Source organism: Centropristis striata, chromosome 17 (assembly GCF_030273125.1).
Source record: "Centropristis striata isolate RG_2023a ecotype Rhode Island chromosome 17, C.striata_1.0, whole genome shotgun sequence".
Lineage (NCBI taxonomy): Eukaryota > Metazoa > Chordata > Actinopteri > Perciformes > Serranidae > Centropristis > Centropristis striata.
Genome location: NC_081533.1, coordinates 19,207,452 through 19,233,920, shown reverse-complemented (window position 1 = coordinate 19,233,920; position 26,469 = coordinate 19,207,452). Strand labels below are relative to the sequence as shown.

Genomic DNA, 26,469 nt, shown 5'->3' with positions numbered 1-26,469 from the left:
GTCTTTTAAAAAAATGCCACAAAGAAGTTTAGATAATTCGTACCCGGGATGACAATCCTCTGCTCAAAGTAAGTTGGAACAGGCATACCCACCAGAGCACAGTAGGCAACCAATAGCATTTGTTTATCTTCATTAAAATTAGCCTTAGGTATCACACAGTGCAAATTCATTACTGAGCAGCTTTCCTCACTACTTTAGCACAGACGGATAGTCTATTTTAAGGCCCAGTTACATACCATGCCGCCCTGCTTACGATAGCAATGTGAGAATTAAATTCACCGTCCACACAGAGTGCAAAATGTTGAGGATTCAGCCACAAATATGTGCCATTTGAAGCTAACCTCTGCTTTTATTTCTTTGTTATTCCTCCCTTACCTTATTTCCATGTTGACTGTCTCATAGGCTTCTTCTACCTTCTTCAGATTTGTAGCCTCCCACTCTGCAGCTAGACAAAACAAAAGGTCACACAAATTAACAATACGGAGCTGTTGCATCTCAACAGCTGCGTGTTGCCAAACAGTGGGCACTTAATATAGGCTGTTATATCTAGGACTGGGAGAGGAGCAAGGCTGCATATAAACAGAAAAATGCTATTTCCAGGTGTGGTAACTGCCGAAAGGCCCGCAGGCTTATTAGTCTTTTTACACTGACAATTGTGTTAACTGAAACTGAGAGAGAAAAGAAGTCAGAGGGAGTGTGGAGCAGCAGAGGTGGCCACAGCGATGAGATGTTAGTCTCTCTTTGTCACGTTCGTATGTTCCTGGTATGACAAGATGTCAGACTCTAGTGGAAAGCTAGAGATTTTCAAACTCCTTCTAAGTGACTGTGACAGGTAAAAGATAATGAAACTGTAAGTAAAACATTATATGAACAACCCTGTGTTCACATATTTTTCTGTCCACTTTACATAATTCCCTCTCCTTTTTTGCTCCATTTTAGCTTTCAACAACCCCTGAGGGAAATCTCCGGCTCTTTTGCAGCTAAATGCTCCCCAATCTTCAACTTCTACTTCTTCTTTCTGCCACTGAGTGTTGGCAGGTAATGTAATGTGTAGTGTCAGTTTTTTCAGAGCTTTGTAACTTGAAAACTGCCTTCTGATCCTGCTGGAAACAGGGTTGAAAGAGCAAAGAGTTTTTTTAGGCCATAAAACCAAACAATGAGATGAAAGACGTTAAAACACTTTGCAAAGCTGATGAGAACTGTAAAGCCGAGCCATAATTCTCTATGTGTTTGTAAAATTTAATCTAATGAAATTAAAAAAATAGTACAGGGGAACTTAAACTCAAATTAAAGAGGATGGAACAAGCAAATGTTTTGCCTCTTTGCTTTTAAAAATTTGCTCCTTTACCATCTAAATTAAACACACACTTGCACCCACATGTGGTGTGTGTCTAGCTATGCCTCTTTAAATGACATTGGATTCAGTCACTGGTAATGTGTTATGCAGGGCTCAACAATAAGGATTGCCTGACTGCCCGGGGCATGTGAAATGACCCCTCGGGCTCTAACTAGACTCCATAATAATAGAGCATACACACACACACACACACACACACACACACACACACATTCATGCACGACATTGTCTCTTTACCATTTATTGATCTAAGGCTGTAGCAGTGCATTAATGCAATGTTAGAAGTACTGTATTACAATTCAAATGACCCCAGCAACTCAAGTGTCTGTTGGTTTTATTAAAGGGATTTTATTTTGCCTCATCTTCTGCTCCATCTTATTTTTCTCATGCATATGACGAAATATAATAAATAAAAGTAATAAATAATTCTCTGTCCCTTTTAACCATTCTTCATTCCACATATTGCGCAGTTTGTTGCAACTTTGAGAGCAAGGTGGACAAAACAGGGTTGCACAAAGGCACATCCAAAAAAAAGATGCTGGAGTGCATAATCAAGAGTCAACAGCATCTGGATTGCATGGCTGCCCAGTTGTTAATTATCCTGGGTATACCCATACTGCCTTGCGCGCTCGAATTTCATTTCGAACCTCCATCCAGTCTGGAAACCAGGGCCGTTTCTTAGCCCTGTTTTAGGGATCCAATCACAGAACGGGGAGGGACGGCAAGACGATGACGCGTACTACTCGGCAGATGGAAGCTTGTAGTTTTGTAGTTTTCTTACGGATCCAACATGGCTGCAGCAGACTCCAGTTTCACCACAAAAAAGGATGTTTTAGCCTTGCTTCCGACAGGATTTGGGAAAAGTCTTATCTACTAATCTACCAACTAGCGCCGCTACTAGTCCCGCTACTAGCCCCGCTACTAGCCCCGCTACCGTAACGCCGGTGATCTCGCTACGAGCCGGGGGACAGCGGAGCCGGCGAGAGAGCCGCAGCAGCTTGTTTATTGCCCATAAAATCAGTGGATGTGTGTGGCTGAATGTGAACATGCTGCAGAAAAATGTTGCAGAAGCAGAATTGAGCATTTTAGCCTCAAAGTAGAGATGGGCTAGTCTGGCTATGTAAACCACAGATGTAAACATCAATTTCTGTTGCTCTACATACGTCATCTGGTATAACTGATCTGATTGGCTAAGAGCTACCTACAGACGCTTTTGATAGACATTCTAAGCGCCCAATAAACGGCTCTGGAGGATCGTAAACCACGCCTCCTCTACGGAGAAATGAACGGCTGGTTTCCAGACTAATCTCATTTGTGATTAGTCTGGTGTTAGCCAGGCTAGTTGTTAATGCTAATAAAGAAAACAATTTGTATAGGACAGTGGGAGGGAACCTGCGGCCCCAGAGCAACATATGGCTCTTCAGGCCATCTGTGGTGGCTCCCTGTGGCTGTGGCAAGAAAATCCTACAAAATAAAACAGTTTTTCCTTTACATTTTAATTTCCATTTGTTATTGGTTTCAGCCAAACACAATTTGTATCCAATTGTAAAAGATGCAACCTTATTAATGGCATTAAAGTCTACGGCCCGGCACCTTAACCTCTAAATTTTGCGTTTTAAAAATTTTCTAAATTTTTTGTGTTTCCCTAGCTAGGCTAGCTGTGATTCCAAATCTCCTGAGATATTTCTTTGGTGTCCAGCCATAGACTGTATATGAATAATGGATGTAGGCACAGTGACGTCACCCATTGGTTTGTGGGCTGCCCGTTTGAATTATCCAGTTCAGCGTTATAGCTGTTGCCATCTTGCTTTACGTCCTTTAACATCTTTTTTTTTTTAAACTGGGAGAAAAATGTACATTACATACCGGAAAAACTGAACAGTCGACTGCTTGGAGTGTCTTTTAGTACAACCGAACGCTGGACAAGACATTTTTAAATGAACAAAATGTGAAACACGGAGAAAGGGTCAAAGTTCTGAGACGAAAACACAGCAAACAAGTTCACGCTGTTTAGATGAACACAGTGCTGTGATACGCATTGTTTTGCTTTTATCCTGACAGCTCGCCATGTTAGCCAAAGGTAAGGTGAAGAATCATAAGCTTCTTTATCATTTATTTTCTTCTTGCAGAATGCTGCAAGAACAAGATTTTTTTCGGATGTAATAAATACACTTTAACAGTAATAAAGTAAGAAGTTGTCTCATTTTGTATTGAGATAGATAGGACCGGAGTTCTTTTGTAACCGCTGTTGGCATCCCCTGTTGGAATTTGCACTTGGGTCATCGCTGCATTGTGACAAGTTCATATTAAGATATGCTCATTATGTATTATTAGTAATGTTGGTAAGCTAATTTTGATTAAGTAGGCTGTTTTATCTTTATTGCAAGGCTCAAAATAATGTTTGCAGCTTCATACAGACATTGTTTGTGTTTTTTTGGCTTTTCTGTTCATCAAGGTTGCCAACCCCTGGTGTAGGTGAAGGTAAAAATTGACAAGTAGCTTTCTAAACCCACTTAACCACTGAACTGGTTAAGTAAAAAAACAACATTGTCATTAAATCAAGGGGATCAATTTATCAAGAGAGGCTAACAACAATAAACAGAATGACTTCATAGGTGAACCCTGTCGACCACAGTGTCTTTACTTGAGAAGAGAGGAGATGGCACAAAATAGAAGTGACGACAGCAGTTTAATTGTCTAGCGCTGATGGACCTGGGGATTTACTTGGGTTTCTGGAAGTGGACAGGTTCATCTCTATTGTTGAGGAAACTCTCGCTGGGCTCGGCGCCGTGGCAACAGAAAAGAAAGTGTATGTGGTAAGGACTGTGTGGGAAGCTGTCGCCGCCTTGGTCTCAATACCAATTAGCATGTTTCTTGCATGTGGTCTCAACTGGTTGCCCATAAAGATACCCCCCTACACAATTCCCCCAGCACCTTTTTCTTGCCGAACAGTATACAGATGTGATGCGTCCAAGAGGCGAGCTGTGAATTCCCATGCTGTAACAGCTATTTTTATAGAACCGAGAAGGGAGATCCGTCCCTAACCCACCCTCGATCCCCTTAAACTGAAAATCACAGTCACACACTGGGATGTTCTTTCCTGCATACTCAGATTCCCTCTTTTGCCCTATTTCTCTCTCTCTGTTTCTCAGAGACACACCAATCATCAGGCTCAGCAATGACAAAGAGAGACGCAGAATCCCAAGTGGGTGACATTTGACCCCTTGCAGCAGCCCGGTCGTATATGGAGAGAGTGGTGACGGTAAAGGGGGGGAGCCGAGGGAGGGAGAAGAAAGACTGAGAGAGCAGCCAGGCGTACAGAAGTACCCAGAGCAGGGAACACAGGGCGAGGAAAGCCTCTGGAATGGTCTCTGCACCAGTCAGGCCGACATAACCTGAGGCCCATGTACAGTAAAACAAAAAAAACAAAAACATGCTTAAGGTCTAATGACTGCGAGGATTAGATTAACATACATACGGTCAATGGATGTCATGCAATCACAGAAAGCTTTAATTATCTGCTTGAACCTAATTATTTATTGTCATGCATAGGAATAAATGCTTTGTTATACTGAAAAGTCTTCTTTCTCTACATTTAGGGGATATTCATGTCAGACAAATGGAAGCTAAATTGACCAGTGGATGACACTTTTCCACTACCACAAATGTACTGCACTTCGCTTTTAGCACTGTACGTATCAAGAGGGATTTTTTAAATCACAGAGGCCACGTGTAAAAATAGAAGAGGACGAAACACGCTGTATAGAATATGCCATCTTCTGCCGGAAATCTCCTGTGCATACATACCTTCAGCCGGAGACCGGAGATGCTCTGTTTACATGCGAATGGATCAATAAGCGAGGCGATTTCTCTGCAGCGCTAAGAAAAGAAGCCCGGTGCGATACGCGCCGCGGTGATGCTTAACAGAAACAAGGGCAATGCAGCGAGGCCACCCTTGAACTTCACACTCAACTCAAGCAACAGACACCTTTAGCGAGATTGCGTCGACTAAAAGGCACATGTAGGAGTTTGCTTTGTTGTCTGTAAAAGCTGCTCTTTAAAATAAAAGCTGGCAGTACGCGTTACACTTTCCTTCACAACCTCTTTTATTCACCCCCATCCATCAACCCGCTTTTTCTCTTCGTTCTGACTTCAACATTCTCCTCTCCTTCAATATTTTCGGCATGAGCTCCTCAGAGTCCCCCTGTCACCCTCACGTCCCTCTCTTCAGCTCCATTTTCTCCGTTTCCTTCACTTTCTCTCCTTGACTGGCGAACTTGCGCTGACTGCAGAGTGGGGAGTGGGGAGGGCTAAAATATAGGTTGAGGACTGCTGTAATGAAATGTTTATGGCAGGTGGTAACAACGAACAAGAGGCCTTTCAGATACTGTCAACAGGGCTGGCAGTTGCATTAATAGCCACCTGGTAGAATCAAACACGACCGCCCAGAGGTGCTAATTACCCTTTTTTTCTTCAATAATTTATCCAACAAAAGGTAATAAAGAGGTGTTATATTATAGAAAAAATAATAAATGTTTGAAACCTTAAATAGAATGTATTCAAACAGAAAGAATACAAATTAAACAGCTGAAAAACAGAGAAATGCTTTTTATTTCTCTCTTTTTCCACCCAAATCTCACAAATGATTCTGAAACTGTAGCACAGGCTGCTGGGAGTTGAGGAGAGGTCAATCTCGCCCCCTGCATAATCGTTGTGTTGGAGTGTCTGATTATATTAGGGTTGAGTGAATAACAGTAGCTGGCAGAAATAGCATCATGTTTTGAACTATCAGTGCAATTCATAGCCTTGTGACTGACTCAGTTTGTATTCAGTCTCCCACACTCTCCTGCAACTCGCTTTTTTATCCACAGTGGCTGAAGGACAAGTGCAGCACCACAGATAGGACGCGCTGAAATTAAGAATGGGTCCATTCACGGCACAACTGCCATCATATCAAATTATATAAACCGATGCGGAGAATGACGAGCATGTGTGTGTGTATATATATGTGTGTGTGTGTGTGTGTGTGTGTGTGTGTGTGTGTGTGTGTGTGCATGTTGTTTTGTGTGAACTCATACTGACACGGTTTAAAATACAGCAAAGTTTGGATTTATTTTATTCCCTGGCTTTTAACCACGCATGAGACTCTGCTCTTGTTTGTAGTGTTTTATGGTTTGCTTTTATTTATTGTTTTTTAAATTGTCTTTTAAAAAGCAATGAATCTATTTATTTTAATGTTTATTTCCTGTTTTATTTATTTTATTGTATCCTGTTCTGTTTGTTTATGTACAGCACTTTGTGGCGGCTGTGGTTGTTTTAAAGTGCTTTACAAATAAAGTTGAGTTGAGTTGAGTTTGATACTTTCCTGTATTTTATAACACTGAAAACTGAACATTTTATAGAACAAAACAAGTAACTGAAGATATATCATAATAATAATAATATAATATCGTGGCTTCAGGGTAATCTCTGTAAACAGATCTGTTTATGAATACAGAACTCGGTAATTGAAGCGTTCTGGTTTCTGTTTGTAGTAAGAGTTATATTGACCAATCACATTTGGTTCATTGCAAGTTACAGTCCGTGTAGAGCGCACCAGAGGCAAAATGCTTTTGCCCAAATGCAATTTCAGAACCCATTGGCTATTAGAGATGGGAATAATTAATCGACGATCGATTAATGTTGGTTAAGAATTTGATCGATCGCATGGAATTTTTAAGCAATCTGTGTATTTTCAAATTGCAGCTGTACATGAATAAGTCAATGAGCTGAGAATTAAGTTGGATAAAGCTACAGTTTGCAATAACAATTATAAAAAACACAGAAATACAAGAGTATTAATTTGAGCAAAACTAGCTTACTATATCAAACCCTGCCAGCATGAATACTGACTTTAATCCAAAACTTATTATAACACAAAACACATAAATATGCAAGATTGACTGTGAAAACTGTGAAAACTAACCTCATCCCTCTTCGGGGGATAAAACATAAAGCATTTAACTTCTTGACGTTATCTTTACAGTTTAATCTCAGTTGAGTTAATTTTACAATTGACAGGATCAAGTCTCTTTTTGTCCTTTCAAAATAAAAACGTCTGTTAGCAAAACAAGCTTTTGCATAGTACTGTATATATGATACATATATATATATATATATATATATATATATATATAGGGCCGGGACTGGATTTAAAAAAATGATCTAATTAATTAGAGGCTTTGTAATTAATTAATCGAAATTAATCGCATTTTAATCGCATATAAATATTTGACCCGAGAACAGTGAGAAGTAATTTTTTTCACATGGATTTTTAGTATACCATTGAATAATGACTGAATACATAAGCTTAAGCAACAAAAATGTTGTTTATTTTTGTTCAAGTCCAACAGACCAGTGCAATTTTTGCCATTAACTGTAGCAATAGCATATTTAGAAATATAGTACATTTCATAAATTCAGGTAGCCTATAGGTAGGTAGACCTTCTGTAAACTATAATACTTAGTTTTTTTTAAGTAAAACACAATCCACGCTAGCTACCACACTAGCCGCTAGCTGCTATATGTTTAGCATTGAGGTGATACTTGAGGCTGGATGTGCTGCGGTGATATGTGAATTCCTTGTTGCATAGCAACACAACCATACTCTCATCGACGCTTCCATCCGTTGGTTTTTAGTAACTAAATGTCCCATCATCCACGGGGCCAACCAAAGCGTCTCATCAGCTTCTTCCTTCATGTTCACTGTGGTTTGTTGTTGTCTGAACTCATCAACGCTAGTTGGTGCTCCAGTATAATCGGTTCGCCTGAAACTCATCCAGTGACAAACGTTCCGCCGTGCAAAAATAAGTGTGATTAAAATGCGTAAATTTTTTTAAACGCGTTAATTTTTGTGTAATTAATTAATCTTAATTAACGCGTTAAAGTCCCAGCCCTAATATATATTATTATTTTGCCCATGTATACATGTTTTTATACATACTGGAGTATGTGTAAAACATGGCCATTAATCGATTAATTGATTGTTAACGTTATAGATAATCGAGTTGGCAGGTAACTTCCAAACACCCATCCCTATTGGCTATCAACTGTTTTTTTAAAATGAATCTGTATTCATATGCAGAAAAACAATCTGGTTGTAGACATCGTCTCTCAACTCTATTGTTTGCATCTCATGGTGCTACTCAGACTTTAAGCAATGACTGGCCAGGAGAAGAGATCTTGGCCCAGATAATCATTATCCAGATATCTGTTAGCTACACCAGAACCCTAGACACATCAGTCCTTTCCCCCAGAGGCTAAATCAATACCAGACCGATATCTGATGGGTCCAAAGATTAGGGTTATGGGAAACTGTGATTCTATTTTCTTCTTTCTTGCATCTTACAGACTAAAAAAAAGACGGATAGTATAACAGTATAGATAGTCACAGTTTTGCATTTTTGGAAAAATGCTTTCTTGGGTGTAAAATTGACATGTACAGGGTATCATGTGTCAGAAGATTTCTTGGCTGGGAGCGGTGACTTCCTGGAGTCTTGTCGCTATCATGAACTTGCCAAGAAACCAGCAGAGTCACAGCTCTCGGCCAATGTATAGTCTGGCACATAACTCCCCCCCTCCCCCCATACCTTTGTACGGAGCCAGCCTTGCTTTTTACCCCAGCTTCCAGTCTTGGTGCCAGGCTCAGCTAACTAGCTGCTGTAGCTTAATACTTAACAGATAGCTAGAAGAGCAATATCAATCTTCTCATTTAACTCTCATATGTCTCAAAATGTCACACTAGTCCTTTAAATAAAGTATCATCCTAAGTCTTCTATGTAAATGAGAGATTGCTGATCTTTTAATGCGTGACTTACTGAGATGAAGCGGTGCTAATATGGGACAACAACTGTATACTATTCACATAATAGCAGTAAAATGCATGTAAATGTAGCAGTCAGAGTCAATTGCTCACATTATCTTTGTGATGCGTAATCACTATTTAACATTTTAACGGAGATGGGGGCCCAATGAACAGAATAAACAGTCTGTGCGGAGTGAGTTCACTCTGCAACAACTGGGTGCTGTTTATGAATATGTATGATGTAACAAACGCCTAGGAGCTGACCTACTTCTGCGTCTCCTCTGCTCATGACTTGGTCCCCTTCCGGGGTAACTCTGTCATCTTGCAACATACTGTAATAGCAGGAAGGATGCGACTCTCATGTACAAATCAACATGTTCCCTTTTGATGGTTTTGCAAGTGATGATAAGCGTCTGCTGAGGGAGTGGGCTCAATAGGTGGTTGCGCAGCTGTGTGAACAGTCGGGCTGTGGTAATGACAGGTTATTCATCCGCTGCACGTGAGATGTGACGAGTTTATCAGTTCCTCTTGCCTAAATGTAGATGTTAGCATCAAAAACATCGATTTGTACCGGCTCTGAGGGAGTCGTGTTTAAAAATAAACAACAAATGATTGAATGTGTACTCGAGTAGTCATGTGACATGAATAATAAAAGTAGATGCAGGGAAATGGTGTAAATGTGTGATGGACAAGTACACGCAGACAAAAGAGAGCTCTCGACATAACTGGGGCTGCACACTGGAGAGTATTCGTCTGCACCATCTCATAAAATATCTTTATCTGGGATCATCTTGGTACGGTGCCAAACACTGTTAGCTTCAGGAGCTGGGAAAGGAAAAATCTATTTCAGACTACATAAGAGACAGAATGCTGGCAGCCGCTCAAATCAGACTTCCAACATTTGATAAGTGAAAACAGGCTAATTTGGCGTATCCCTCAAATGGTTGCAATCCAATACAATCCTCCTGTGGCTATCAAAACACACAAACAAGGGTGAAAGAGGGTGAGAGGCAAATCGTTTCAACCTCTCGACAGCTTAATGGAAGAAGAGGGAAAATGTACTGGTAGCTTATTCTATAGCAAAAGGAAGCTTCTCCTCTCTTGACTCTTCCTTTTTTCCTTCTGTTGAACTAGCACTCGAGGTGAGCACAATTATGTCTCAAGGACGCGTCGCCCTCAGCCGGGGTCAGAGGTCTCGCAGAGGAACCACGTTAATGGCAAACCCCTCCTGCTTAACATTTAACATCTAATTTGGAAAGTGCTGAACAGAGCCTTTAATTAACATCAGCCCTTGCCAAGGTTTGTAACCTGCTGGAGGGCCAATCCCCGCGCTCTCCTAACACAGTGAAGCTCCGCTGCCTCACATGCCAATTCATTTGTTGAGTGCTGAGATGCATTGTCTTAGAAAAGCTCCCTGGTCAACCCCAGTGTATGTGGGAGACAGGGCTGTGGGAGTGCAATTTAAATTTAGCATACTGTTAGAAAGCATTACACCTAAATATTATTAATGTTTGATTTGATGCACACATGAGAATATCTAATCTTATATCTTCTCTCTCTTGCTCTTACATGACTATTCATCCCTTATATGTTTACTATTCTTAGATATGCCTTCATATCTTTAGCTGCAACCTCTTTTCATTACATCAAAGTGAACCCAACTTCACACAACCCATATGTACAGAGCTAATTTGGTTATGCTACCATAAGCAGCAACATCTAAACAAGAAGCACGACAAAAATAAAACTGGACTGTTAAGTATGCTTGCCCCATGGATGCACCATTTCAGTCATGTAATTGTGTGGGAATGCTTGCAGTTGGAACTGTCAACGCATGACGATCTGTTTCCATGTTTGGTCCAAAATTGCCGCCATTCTTATATATTTCGATGGGAAAGGGGGATTCAACTGTTCTTAACCAACCACAAGGACTTCTGGTTTACCTATGCTAACTTGAATGGGGGTAGTAACTAAATTTGGCGGCTGTTCTTCCAAACTGACTTTCCAAATGTTAGCTGAAGCCCAGAACATGTTTTACACAATTTAACACCTACAACAGTAGCAACACAGTAGGCTATAGCTCCGCTATAGCTTGTAACTACAAGTTGAAACTTGGTACCTCAGTCTGCAAGAAGATTTTTTTCTGTCTTTGACACATGCGCTACTGTCCGTTTAAAATAAGTGAAAGAAATATATTCTATGCATTTGATTTTTCCTCAACTGTATCAAAGTCGCACCGTACTTTGACTTTTGCATTACAGTTTCCTATGTAAAACCCTGTACATACTTTAATATCATAAGCCAAATTGATGTTTGTGAGAAACACTGAAGACTATGTTTACTAATGACAACAGAAGAATCAGATATTAATCTTAACTCCTGCTTCCTGACATTATTGTAAAAATGTGCAATGTGCAAATGGAGTTGTCACATGGTGAAATATGGATAATGAAAGAAAGATCATGAATAAAGAGGTCTTAAACCTGAACCTCAACCAATTAATGTAAAGAAAAAGCACAGATATGGGTGCAGCATTCTTTCCAGACCTGCCATGTATCACATGGCGCAAAATGTGGTCAACAAAAATTGCAGGCGCCACTATACTGCCAGTGACACTCCCCCCTACTGCAGCGGACAGTGAGTCACAGGGAAAAAATCCTCACTGCATCTCAGGAAAATGCCACTCGCTGCCTGCATGAAGATAGAACCCATAAACTAGAGCAATGACAAATCTGCTTCCTGATATGCATTTAACTGGCAGGATATGAGCTGGGTATAAAAAAGGTTGCTCCCGAGGATTCAGAAAATGGATCCAGAGTGGCAGTTAGCAGCTTATAATCTGTGGCAGACATGGGCTCTGCTTGCAGTTAGTGGTTACTGGGCAGCTCACACTGCATCACGGCCCAAACCAGCAGCGTTAGCACTGCGGATGGCACGCGCTCTGCGAGAAACAGATGAGGTAGCACAAAGGACAGAGCCGACAAAAGCTAACACAGTCAGCTGTAGCTCAGCAAGGACCAACTGAAATAGGACCAGTGATGATAGCACCATGGACAGCACCAGTTTGCCCCGACTAAGTCAGCACCACGGAGAGCTCTTGCTGAGCAGGCACCAAGGAAAATAGACCACACAGAAAAGGCTGGGCCAGGAACTCGCTGAGCTGCAACTACCGTCACACAACAAGCCTGTATAGACATTCAAGACTCTTAATGTAGTTTTTTTTCTTTTCACACTGTCTTTTTACACTTTTAACTGACCAGAGTGCCTGAACATCTGTGCCTGGATCTTAATAGGTGGTTAGAATAAGTGACACTGGATGTTTAGCATGACATTTCAGGGGACACCGACAGAACTCCATTCTGTCCGTTTCAGTACAGGAAGTGATTTCCTGCAGACACCTCTGCACTCTATGTGGTGCTATGCTAATGTCTCTCCAAATGGGGGCTTTTCAGGACATGTCAGACAAATTAGAGAATTAGAAGGCGAGAGAGGGAGACAAACGTGCACGTGTGCATGCACACAGACATGCTGACACATACAACTGAGATAACAACAAAGACTACGAGTGTGAGAGAGGTAGCTGTAGAACAACAGAGAGTAAAGGGGGAAGGGTGATATGGAGGAGGGGGAAGGGAGAGTGTGTGTGTTATTGTTAATGTCAGCTGTTGCTGGATTAATCTAAACGTCACTGACTGGCTAATCTAAGCAGCGCAGCTATCAGCACAGCGAGGGCGCTGCTGAGCAGCAGTGACCTTAACCAGCTATAATGCCCCTGAAGGAGGGGGTTGGTGGAGACAAGCCTGCGACCTATGGTCTTCCCACAGGCTCTCTGTGAATATGCTATATATATATGTGTGTGTGTCTGTTCGTGTGTGTGGTCCTGACATACATCTCCACACTGCATCAGTCTAATCGGGGGGAAAGAGGGAGAGAAAGAACGACAAGTGTGAGTCAAGTCGTCACGCTACGGCTGGCGATACACTCCGGGACGGCTCCCACCGGCCCTGGAGCGTAGCTCTTTATAGCAGCAGGCTCGGCCCTGAGACACACAAACACACATACACAAACACACCCACAATGAGAGGATGATGGCACTGCACCTGCATTTGAACCAACAGACAATTCTCCATACAGTCGGAGCAGAGCTGTCCGTTTTGCGTGACGCGCAAGCTGCTATAAATTGCATTACTTATCAAGTTTCCATCAGTTTCCACATCAATGGTGTAGAACTTTCAGCCAGATATTACTGATTTATGGACCTTTTTGTGAAAACCATTTCTGTAGATTTATATGCTACACTTTTATTCTATAATATTCCTACTGTAGTCATGCCAGTGCAGTCCTTCAACTTAACTATTCCATCTTCATTCCTCAGAGGAGACTTTTCTCTTTTTTTCACACTACACTTCAAGACAGACCCATCTGCCTCATTTACTTTTACAACCATCCCCAATCCCTACTGGGATAAGTGTGTTACCTCCCTCTCTCCTGGCAGTGTCACAATTATGATCAAAAGCTGCCTGTATGTGCGCGCATATGTGCGTTTGTGTGTGTCAGGGACAAGTGTGGACAAAACAAATGGTGAAGCCAACACCAAACCCTCTTGTGTCAGTTAATTATTTTCAGCGCTCCAGATGCTGTCGCTGTCTGAATACACAGCTTAAGACTTTGCTGAGGGCACTGCTTTGTGAAGGCGTGCCGGCCCTTTAAATATTACTCGAACTAAAGGCAAGGGACGGGGCTCTGGCTACCAACACTGATACAGCGGCCGCGGCCTGATGGCAATTATTTAGACGTCCACTTGCTAATTATAATAGAGGATGACAGGTGCCCAGAACAATTTGAGCGCAAACTGCCTGTGAGCTTCTGCGTGTGGTTGTCTCTGCTTATGGTTAGAGATAAAGATAGCAGAGCCAATGTCTCGTCAAACAAACGTCTCTTTTACTTCTCAGCTGGGCTCGGCTGCACTTGATTGTTTCTGATTAGTGTGTTGTTACTGAGATGCTGCGTGTTGGTGGTTTCACCGGTTACCTGAAGCTGTTTGTAATAGACCTGAGAGGTAAGAAGGAGGTAGGAGAAGTGGAAAGACTTTACATTTCTTATGAGTTTTTCATCAATATTTTTACAAAATCTTGTGTAATCATCTATCTGGGGTCCTTACGTAGTGGAAACAGTGTCTCAAAACATGCCTGGAGGGAGTATTTAATGTTTGGTTTTTCAGACTACATTTAAAGAACTTTTGCTCTTTTTTTTTTAAATGTATGCATGTATTGATTTGTAGCCTTGGTACTTTTTTGTTTGGAAAAGTGAGGATGTATATGCAGACTAATGTTCCACTTTTATTCCAAACATGGCAATATTCCGGATATGACACAGGTCATGACATATTTTGTTCGGATATTCCAAATTAAGCCTAAAGGATAATACATACTCTGCAAGAACAGAGAATTTCTTCTTTTTTTTTCTCGAGGTGGCAAGAACAAGAACAAAGTTAGTTCAGGCCAGGACATTTCATACTTCACAAGAAACTCAAGTGAACTCCCGGGAAGTCCTCATAGTGCCCTCCCACTGCAGCACACGTCAAATTCAAATTCCTGACCAATCACACAATAGTTGTCAGACACCACACAAGAAAAAGTTCTGCCCAGATGATGTTTCAAGAACAGAATGACGTAATTCTCTTCTTGCAGCCCTGGAAGAGAGAACTAATTTCTCTGTTTTTGCGGAGTATGTATTAGCCTTTATTCCTAATGCAGTATTGTAATTAAGGACACGTGGACATGCTGATAACTGAGCTTTAGGAGCATTCTCTGGACATATACAGCCACAGCAGTTCAGCTCTGTGGGTTGTAAACAAACCAACAGTTTGAAAGACTGGATAAACTCAAAATGGTAATTTATTTAACAGTTGCAGATTATATTTCTGTCTATGTCCATATCAAAATGGTGTAGAAAGTGGCATTTGACTGACACTGCAACAGCCCTGCACTAAATAATAAAGTACAACTGTAGATTAACAAAGGAGGCCAAAATAAAGAAAAATTCCACTAATTTGTGTATAAGTGCTAGACTTTGAACCTCTCTGTAGGCTCTTTTTCCTGCCTCGTTTCTTTTTCCTTTCACCATAAGTCCTGATAAAACCCAACTGCTCTCCACTCACATCCCAAAAGCCTTATTACTGCCACACACCCAGCACCATTTAACATACATAAAAGACACACTCACACTCACACAGCCATCCACTCCGGGAGCTGAGTGGAGACATTGAGCCTTCCCATGGGACTGTGGAAAGTGAGGAGGAGCCAGTAGGTGGTGGAGGGTATATCCAATCACTGAAATCAAGGCGGTTGACTGGTGAATAATGAATATAAATTGAATGCTCTTCAGTGGCGTCGCCGATCGTGGCAGCGGTGAGCGGGAGAGCGAGCTGATGCACAGCTGTTGACGTGTTGGTGTGATTGTAGGGTGTGTTTATACACACTTAAGATATGACTGTATTACTGTCTGTCTGTCATTTTGTCTGCTTCTCTACTTTATTGCTTTACCGTGTGTGTGTGTGTGTGTGTGTGTGTGTGTGTGCGTGTGTGTGTGTTTGTGAATGAGGCCTATTGACATCGTCTACTGTGACCCTCTGACTCCTGACAACTCCAATCAGTAGGATGAGTGGGAGGCGAGGGGGGAAGGGTGTGATTCCACAGTGAACGGTTATGATGAGTGTGTGTGTGTCTATGAGAGGACTAGTGTGTGTGTGTGCGTGTGTGTGTGTGTGTGTGTCTGTGTGTGTGTGTGTGTGTGTGTGTGTGTGTGTGTGTGTGTGAGCGAAAAACAGAAAGCTCTGCACGCAAATCGTTGCAATCCATGAACAAAAGTTCACGAGAGGAGGCAAGAAAGCTTGCTTTTCATGTCATGACTTGTTTTTCTATCCTTGGACTGTAATGCAAATGAAAACATGTTGTTGCCGCCAGTGGCAGGTCTACTTTTATGTAGTATGATAAAATCAATTTACATTATCATAGGTCATTTTAAAATTACACACACACAAAAGCGACATTTTATTAGATGTGCAGAAAAGTGAAGGATTTTTTTTTATAAATCCTAAATAGAAAGATATGGAGGTTGTGTGTATAATAAAGATAACTATTTAGGGAGAGACTCACTGGCTCTGAGTGCAACATCATACAACATGTCATCTCCTATTAAGCTAGCAATTATCTATTAGCACCATTGCCTGCACTGGGGTTTGTGAGAGTCACATGCCAAACAGTGTGACCTGCCATTTTCTATCAACAAGGTCCAGATTTAGATTCCACATTAGTCCCTACATGATGCCAGGCGCCTGTGTGAATGAGAGAGTGGGAAAACCGTTGCACTTTGCTTAACACAAACACAATCCCAGATGGTTTTCTTCTCTGCTCAAGAGGAGAGCGAACCCGACGCCATTCGCGCACACGTATGTGTGATTTTTAACACACACCCCAAAACGAAAAGGGAAAAAAAAAAACGCTACACTGTCATCCTCCTTTACCCAACTGAGCCACATGGAAGAATCAGGCTCGCTGTGCTATCTGTTATTCTGAATTATGTAAACACCAAACATTGCTACATAACACGTGCAAAAATGTCCTTTCTTTTAACCTTTATGGAGTAAAGGTGGTGGGGTTGAATGCAAAACAACAATTCAGATGCAATCTGGTGCAATATAATTGTGCACAGAATAGTGCTTTACAGTATGTTATAATGTCTTTTGATGGGCAGGAATCCCAGGTATAGCATGTTAACAGCTCTGTCAGACTGTACTAAAAACTAACATCAACATCCCAACATGTTCACAATGACAATTCTAACATGCTAGAAGTATTTGACAAAGCTTCAAAAAAATATTGACTTCATTATAACACTAGAAGAAAAGCTATGGGATCATAAAAGTTATTACCAAGTGGCAGCCTCCAGGTTTTAAAAAAGTAAAGCCAATGCAGAAGTGCATTGAACCTGCATTCTTTGTAATGGCCAGCAGGGGGCGACTCCCCTGGTTGCACAAAGAAGCCCAATTTAATATAGAGAAAATAACCATACTTCTCACTTGCTTTATTACCTTAGTAAACATTTTCCCTGGTCTCAATCACAAGTTTCTTCTTCAATGCGGCATGATGGTCATATTGTAAGTTCTGGTCCCATAGATAGTAAAATAGATGATAAAGCAGGACATGTTTTAAAAGTTCAAAATATTTAAAAACATAGTCCACAAACCAATAGGTGACATCACGATGGCTACATCCACTTGTTTCATACAGTCTATGGTAATTACAATCAATCATGAGGGGAATTAATGTCTATACGAAATGTTATGGCAATCTATAAAAATGTGTTGCTCTGGTTACGATTAGATTCATTAGATTCATTACATGCATTACCCGGGAACCACAAATGTCTGAACAAAATGTTGTGACAATTCATATATTACATTTTGAGATATTTTACTGGATTTGTGAAAACTTTGTTTCTGGGAATATATTGGAAATTTTCCTAACCTAGCCTGGGTATACCCATACTGCCTTGCGCGCTCGCATTTCATTTCGAACCTCCATCCAGTCTTGCAACCAGGGCCGTTTCTAATCCCTGTTTTAGGATCCAATCACAGAACGGGGAGGGACGGCAAGAGGATGACGCGTACTTCTCGACAGATGGAAGCTTGTAGTTTTGTAGTTTTCTTACGGATCCAACATGGCTGCAGCAGACGCGAAACTCTCTTTAGCTGTAGATGGTGTTTTAAATAGTTTAGAGCAAAAGTTGATTTTAAAAGAAGAACAACGTTTGACTTTACACTCCTGTTTCACCACCAAAAAGGATGTTTTAGCCTTGCTTCCGACAGGATTTGGCAAAAGTCTAATCTACTAATCTACCAACTAGCCCCGCTACTAGCGCCGATACTAGCGGAATAATAAGCGGAATAAGGCGTGAAAATAAATAATTTTGCAGAAAGCGAGAACTGGAGAAGCAAAGCAGCAAGCAACACTCTCACAGACAGACACACAACAAACATCAATTTCTGTCAATAACTGATCTGATTGGCTAAGAGCTACCTACAGACGCTTTTGATAGACATTCTAAGCGTCCAATAAACGGCTCCGTAGGATCGTAAACCACGCCTCCTCTACGGAGAAATGAACGGCTGGTTTCCAGACTAATCTCATTTGTGATTAGTCTGCTGTTAGCCAGACTAACCCTAACCAGTACTACATTTTACTGAAATGTATCTAGGAGTGCAGCAAAGTTATTCACAGACTACTACCTATTACCTTTTTTGCTACTTTTGACAGTATAAAGACCTTTGCCTGACACACGGCATTGATAACCGCAACTAAGGTTACGCTTTCATTTATTCCTGCTGATTTGCATTAGCATAAAAGTCTGAATGGTATGTTAATCAGAGCTATGTGCATGCAGCAACTCCACTGATTCAAGCCGATGGCATGCTAAATGGTATTCACACAAACAGACATGATTTCAATCTACACAATTCAAAGGGCAATGGAAAAAAAATCACAGTGCTTCATGTTGTCATATTCCTTTCACAGCACAAAGAAAAAAGCATGTTATCATGCTTGCTGAGTACACAAAAGCCTGGCATCCATACTGAGTAAAGATTGAGAGGGCAAAACAAGCCTGAAAGTGATTTATGCCTAATCTGGGCACTCAGTTTCATAAGGCTGTAACTGCACTTTCATTTCAGAGAGTAGTTTGTTACCTACAGAGAGCCCTTTAAAAACCTCTGCATCACCAGATGATATAGTAGAGGTACGTGGGACTCGTTGTGCACCCCTGGTCTGAAGCTAGAACCGTGTTCACATTTCTATATGGATGAAAATGAAGCATGTTCCATTTCAGAGGTCCTTCATGAGAGGTTTAATATATGTTTCAGCCAATAATAGGCTTCCCATTGTTTACAACCGAACGTGAATTTTTCCCCTTTTTTTCCCAGCATTGGCTGGCTCTCAGGCACTCTTTTATAAGCACGTAAAAAGCGTCACATTATAAATTCCCTGGTCTATTATTACCCTTGCTGTAATGACACATCCCACACAGCCAGTGCCAAAGAGCTCCGCTTGGGAAAAGGCGCAAGGCCCTATGTTACACCTGGCTAACTGCATTGTAGTGATTGAAATCTGAAAACCGAGTGCTAGAACTCATATCTCTTCTGCTCTGAGCGTCACATATCTTTCCAGTTTTGCTCATTCGGTCACTTGCATTCCTTCTTTTTTTTCTGCTATTTTTATCTTAGGCATTCTACGTCGTTGGTCTTAAGAGCCCACTAGACACCTTGAATTACAGACTTCAAAATATGACTCAAGCAGACAATTATCTTGAAGAACAGCACTTTGAAAAGTTGTACTTTCATTGGCCTTGAACAATAGCGTATTAGCAGACCAATAGATATACACTGCATGCAGTAAATCCTGATGGTTATAAAGGAAAGGAAGATCATTTAATTATTATTTCAAATTATTACACAGCTTTGTCGAATACTATCTATTTTTACTTTTAGCGTATACAGCACCTACCCTTACAAAGTACATAGTGGTTTGGGATGTCAATTGGGATGGCACCTTGAACTTTGACCCTCTCAATCATAATGTGCTATGTGGAGGACTGTGAATGGATGTAGAAGGACATCCTGGTATTTTGCCACACTGCATCTGACTAACTATGTATTGGGACCAAGGTTATTATAGTTAACGAAAACTAACGAAATAACTAGAAAGAAGAAACTAGAATTGAAAAAAACATTTTTTTTTAACTGAAATAAAAATAAAAATGAGAGTTTTAAAAAAAAAAAGGTAACTAACAGAAACTGTATTGTGTGGTTACAAAACTAACTAAAATTAAAGTGAAAATGTGCTTCGTTTTCGTCTTTGTCAACTTTTTTCATTTGTAAACCTTTTTGGTTGACATGAAATCTATTTCATCTATCTGGTTTTATGACTTAATAAACTTTTTGGGGCTGAGATGGATCAGACAAAGGAAACATTTATTGTGACTTTTTTTAATCTCGCACCCAACAAATACCCAATTACAATTACATAACTAACACTAAAACTAATAAAAACTAAACTAAAAATAATAATTTTCCAAAAAATAAAAACTAATTAAAACTAGCAAACTCACTCTAAAAACTAATTAAAACTAACTGAACTTGAAAACAAAAATTCACAACAAAATCAAAACTAATGAAAAATCAAAAACTATTATAACCTTGATTGGGACAAAGTCAATCTTCATTCATTTTCTTCATAGTCATTATTTCTGAAGATGTTTAATAGAATACTTTTATGTAAAATGGACTTTTTATGTATACAACGGACAGCTGATGTGGATGAAGTGCCAAACGTATTAATCCGCAGAAGGAAATATGCAAAAGATTTCCGCCAGCTGTACCAAAATACATTTGCTTTCCATTACTCCGTTATCGAAGATTTTTTTCTACTATTCATTTTAATTTATTTGGACAGCACAAAACTTCCAATTCAAAAATGGCTCAACTTTCCCCGAACAAGAAAACAGTGCAGAAGAATCAAAAGAGATTAAAAACACACAGCTGGAAGACAGCTGCATAGACAAAACTGAAGCAGACAGACATGAAGTAAACAGTAAACAGAACATTGTGTGGGCTATTGCAGTGTTTAAAGACTGCTTCATCAAAAGAAAACGTCAACAGACTTTGACACTTGACATACTGCAGTAATGGAGTTTGTCGGCAGTTTCCAGATCATTTTTTTCCTGCCACAAGATTTGTGCAGAAATGTCTAAAACGATTTGAAACCAAATCACAACATGGATGTTCTAAGGTGTTCCTCAAGGTTTTGGTATACTGGTTTAATTTAGAACCACAAATTGTTGCAACCAAAGAACTGCTGAAACAACTTATGAGACATAACTGAGCTTGGCAATGGCCAACATGTACTTCACACATCGTGTTCTCAGCCCTTATAGCTTTACACTCCAACCAAAACACAATGCTTATTACAGATTTATGAATAGAAAAACTCGACACAGTGTTGAGCTGCATCTCAAATTAATACAATTTAAATAAGGCAAAATAGACTCACTACCTCTCGAAGCAGTTTTGCACGTTATTATTTATTCATGGAACTGTTGTTGTTTGTGTTGTAATGTAATTTTATGTGAATCTTTTATAGGTGTATGTTTTATATGATGTTTTGTAGCTCCTAACGTGAGGCAATCTTCTATCACTATGTGATAGAGCAGCTATTCTCAACCTTGGGGTCGGGACCCCAGTTGGGGTCGCGAGATGATTTCTGGGGGTCGCCAAATCATTTTGGAAGTCAGCTCTGTCTCAACTGTGTTAATGTGTTTTCGTCTTTTTGGTCATTTTGTGTCTTTTTTTTGTCATTTTGTGGTCAATTTGTGTCTTTTTTGTCATTTTGTGTCTTTTTTTTATCATTTTGTGTCTTTTTTGGTAATTTTGTGTCTTTATTTGGTAATTTGTGTCTTTATTTTGTAATTTGTGTCTTTATTTTATCATTTTGTGGTCAATTTGTGCCTTTTTTGGTCATTTTTAGTCATTTTTAAGCAATTTGTTGGTCCTTTTGTGTCTTTTTTTGTCATTTTGTGTCTTTTTTGGTAATTTGTGTCTTTTTTTGGTCATTTTGTGTCTCTTTTGATGACTTTGTGTCTTTTTTTAGTGATTGTGTGTCTTTTTTTAGTGATTGTGTGTCTTTTTGGTAATTTTGTTTCTTTTTTTGGCAATTTTGTGTCTTTTTTTGTCATTTTGTGTCTTTTTTTGTCATTTTGTGTCTTTTTTGGTCAATTTGTGTCTTTTTTTGGTGATTTTGTGTCTTTTTTTAGTGATTTTGTTTCTTTTTTGGGTGATCTGAACTGTGCGTGTGAGACTGTGTTCAGTGAGCGGGGGTCGCAGACAACATGCATGTTAAATTGGGGGTTGTGACTAAATTTATGGAAATTAATAGGGATTTATTGGAATAAACGTAAATTCATGGGAATCAACAGGGATTTATGGGAATAACAGGAATTTATGGGAAATAACGTGAATTTATGGGAATAAACCGTGAATTTACTAAATTGAAGGTTGGCTTTTAACAGGGAACTTAAATATAGTTTTGGAAAATATATTTTAGCTTAATCTTGACCAAAACAACCATTTCGTGCAATTTTAGATTTCATGTCATGTTACTTCATTTTTGAATGGGTGGTTTCGGGTGTTATTGTTGTTCAATGGAAGAATTGATTGTTCAATAAAATAATTCAAGTTTACAAATAAATCAAAATTGAAATGTCATGTTTTTTAATTGTATTATTTTGCATTGTTGTCTGCCTATGAAAAAAAAAAGTATATATTTATGTTTGGATATGGTACAGTTTGTTTAAATTACCCCAAATTTTCAGATAATTCCCATAAATTTCTAAAAATCCCGAGCTTCATTGTCCATGGAACGTTTCAAGAAATTTACCAGACATTTTTCACCCCTTTGGAACCAAAGTCTGAAGTCGGGCTGAGTGGAGTGGAAGAGCTTAAAATAGACCCATTGGGTCTGCATTACCATTTGTAAAATACTACTACACTGTGTTACATTACCTCTTATTCCCCCATCCCCTCTGCACTATCTAGTGCATCCTGCAATAATTTCTAATTCATATGTATGTAACATCATGTTTTGAAATATAACGTCGGTGTGCTACAGTATCCCCATGGTGCAAGTGTAAGCAGCTACTGTAAAATGTGAAGTAATCAAGTCTGAGCCCTGTGCATGGGAGAATATTGAGCCCCTCAATACACACTAAGACAACAGCCTAAACTGCAAAGATATGATTGACTTGCCTAATCCAATTACATTAAGAAACCGTTGTTCATTTAAGATGTACATTAAGCTCCAATTTGAAGAATATTTTCTGATTAGCAGACAGCAACAAACAGACTAATTGTTGTGTCTGGTGATTTGTGCTGCATAACATGATTCATGCACTGTCAATCAAGCTCGACTCCTGGATGGAGGGACGCGCCGCTGTCAGCAGCTACAACCCCGACATGCAAATGGCACGGAGGCACATGTATAGTGTGCATATCAGTACATTGAGCTCGCTTACATTTGTTTATCCATAGTTGTATTTAACAGCCCTGACATTTACAAAAATTGATTTCCTTCACAGCCTTGCATTTGTTTGAACATACAACGGCGATGACTCTGTAATCCCATTTTAATTAGAAAGATGTAGCAAGCACGCTAAGCTCACGCGCTCTATTCCCCGCAGCGATGCCACACTGGCAAGGAATCAATCACCAAGGCACCGGTTGCCAGGGCAACGAACGGGGGGCTTCTGCACTACTGTCTAAGTGGTAAATGATTGCCGGTGTAACTCATTGGTGGATGTGAGGAGTTTTTATCTATCTCTCTGTCTCTCTCACTCTCTCCCTCTCTCCTTCTCACGTCACATATCCAGAGAGTTAATTAAAAGCAGCCAACATGAAATAAATCTAAATCTGAGTAGAAATGAAACATACAGTACAAATTGAATTCCCACGTCAAGGGGTTTGAGGTTGGGCGGATAGGTGGGGGGGTACCACAAAGGCAATAGTAGTGATAAATGAAAATGCAGTGTGAGAGAGGTGTGAAATGGAGAAAAACATACACATGCCTGAAGAGGCTGGCGAATGGAAAAAAGGAGGGAGGGGCCTAAGGAGGCGGCTGAATCCCAAAGAAGGCATCAGTTTACACACTTCAGATTTCAACTTGGACCCTCCTTTCCCAATCTCTTGAACCAGGTTCTGCCTAAACCACAACGCACTGCTTATCATTCATCTGTCACATATCATCCCACCTACACAGCCCTTGGATTTTCTTTCCATTCTGGAGCTTTAGTGAGACAACAATCATGACTGAAGAGCAGTTAGACACCAGTTTGCACAAATGTGACAATAAGTCCAAAATAAAGGTAAAACTTCCTCTGACGCCTATATCGCTAACCTATTGCAAACATACTCATAATGCATAAATATTAATAATGCTTTATATAACAATAATCATGACACAATACAAAGTACATTTTATACATTGCATACACAATACATTTTTATAATTTATAAGGTCTGGTATCATCATAATACTTTATAATTGCTGGTCACTTGTTCATTTTTTTTGCAAGAATAAATGTGTAATTTAATTCTTATAGTTGTAATACATTACAATCGTTTTATAATGCATTATAATCACTGTTATACAAAAAATAAAATTTGTGTTTTTAAGTTACTAGCGGTGGTCATTGTGAAGTGAAAAGTATTAAATCAATGCAAGAACAATAAATTCATTCATTTATTAATTTATGTAATTCTTTGGGGTATTACATGAGTGAAATGTAAATGTGTCTCATTCAGTTTTTCATTTTATTTAAAGAAAACAACAACTTGTAGTGACTTGAAACCAGCTTGCCTCACTTAAAGCATGAAATAAACATAACACTTGACCTTTTAAGTCATTGTAAAATGCTTTATAAAGTGTTACAAGTATTGTTATAAGACATACGTATTTATGTGAGTCTGTATATCTAGAAGTATGCAGTGATGTAGACAGATTGTAATGTATTACATGTATGTTTATGCTGCATTATACACTGCAAAAAAGCCAACTTGTATTTTTTGGCCTAAAACAGTGATTTAAGTTGATAAAACTTGGAAATATAAATTATTGACATTAAGGGCAATAATGTAAGTTAGTACAACAACGCCAGTTGTCTGCTCAAAAACAAGTTTGTGAGTTGTTGTTACTTATATCTTTTAGTTGGGGTTCACAACAAGGGACAATAGTTCTGCTAACTCTTATGTCTTTGTTGTGAAATGTGGGAAAGCGATGAAATCGGTCATTAGCGAAAGCTAGCGGCTAACTGAAGCTAGCAGCTAACTGAAGCTAACGGCTAACTGAAGCTAGCGGCCAGCTGAAGCTAGCGGCTAACTGATGCTAGCGGCGCTGCTTGTTACAGCTAGTAGCCATTAGCTTATCAGTGCTAACTCAAAATTGTGGTCGCAACATTTGCTGACATTTCATAGCGGCGTTACAATCATGTTGAGTTGACAAAAATCTGAATTAGTTGAGCAAACTCAAAAACAAAACTTAAAATATTTAGTTTAATTGTCCAACTTGAAATTTTATCGAAATTTGTTGCCTTGAAATTTTGAGTTCACCCAACTTTTCTTTTTTTGCAGTGTAGACATGGCATCCTGGAAAGTGTTAATGAAATACAAACATTACAGTGTAATGAAATACTGTATACCTACAGTCACGTGGCTATACCATATATTTAAACTGTATCTCTAGTGAATAACACTGTTTTGTTTTCAGACAAAAGCCATGTGTGACTTTTACATTAACATTCCTTATGGCTTTATTCAGACATGACCGCACATTTACAGAATGAGTTGTGTCCTTGAGCAATATTTAGCACCTGGTGTGTGAGAGAGAGCAGAGAGAGAGAGAGAGAGAGAACAGTTGGAAATAAATGAATAAATAAATAAATGTTTATGACTTGGCTGCAAAACACACACAAAAGGTCAGCACTAACATTCACAAATCTCAGTTTTCCTCAATGAAGTATGGCTTCACTACCGCAAAGAGAAAGGTGAGACAAGCTAAACAGACAGTAAACTGTATTGAAGCAAAAAGCGAGTATTCCTGAGCTGGCCCTGAAGGGGTCCTTTATAGCCTCGTATCAGATGGCCCGCACAGAAACCACACGCCATCTCTGAAGATCTAATTCTGCCCGGTGCTACTGTTCTTGAAATACTAGGGGGACGAGACTGCTGGGAAAGTAGATACAATACAACCCTGCAGAACACAGTGGCCCGGCGCAGGATTTGTCAGTTCAACATTTGAGCTTTTGTAGGAGCTCACACACGGCACAGATTTTGCATTCGAAGTGAATAAAAGCAAAGACAGCCACTGCTGCACAGCCACTTGTTTATATTCAGTTTCACAATGAGGAGAAATCTACTACCCAGTGCTGTGCATCAACAAACCTACAGTATACCTCTCTCAGTCTCTTATAAACAAATTGCAGTGCAACATTTGGGAACCTTTGACACAAAACAATAATATATCAATCTTTGTAGCTGGCTGAGATAGAAATTGGCTTCCCTTTATTTTTGTCAGATCATCTTACACAGTCAAAAGCTGGCAGTATAGAGAAATATTCACTGCAAGCTCTCGCAACAAATCACACTGGTGAAACTGGAAACAGGCCCAAA

At 39.8% G+C, this 26,469-nt stretch overlaps 1 protein-coding gene across 1 annotated transcript in view; it reads right to left on the bottom strand.

Annotated features, from left to right (window-relative positions):
• The window catches only part of LOC131989755 (glucosidase 2 subunit beta-like), a 176,554-nt gene that overhangs the window by 52,990 nt on the left and 97,095 nt on the right, over positions 1–26,469 (bottom strand). Inside the window, exon 11 of the mRNA XM_059355074.1 lies at positions 376–445. Coding sequence (XP_059211057.1) covers positions 376–445 — 70 coding nt within the window. The remainder of the gene's footprint in view (positions 1–375; positions 446–26,469) is intronic.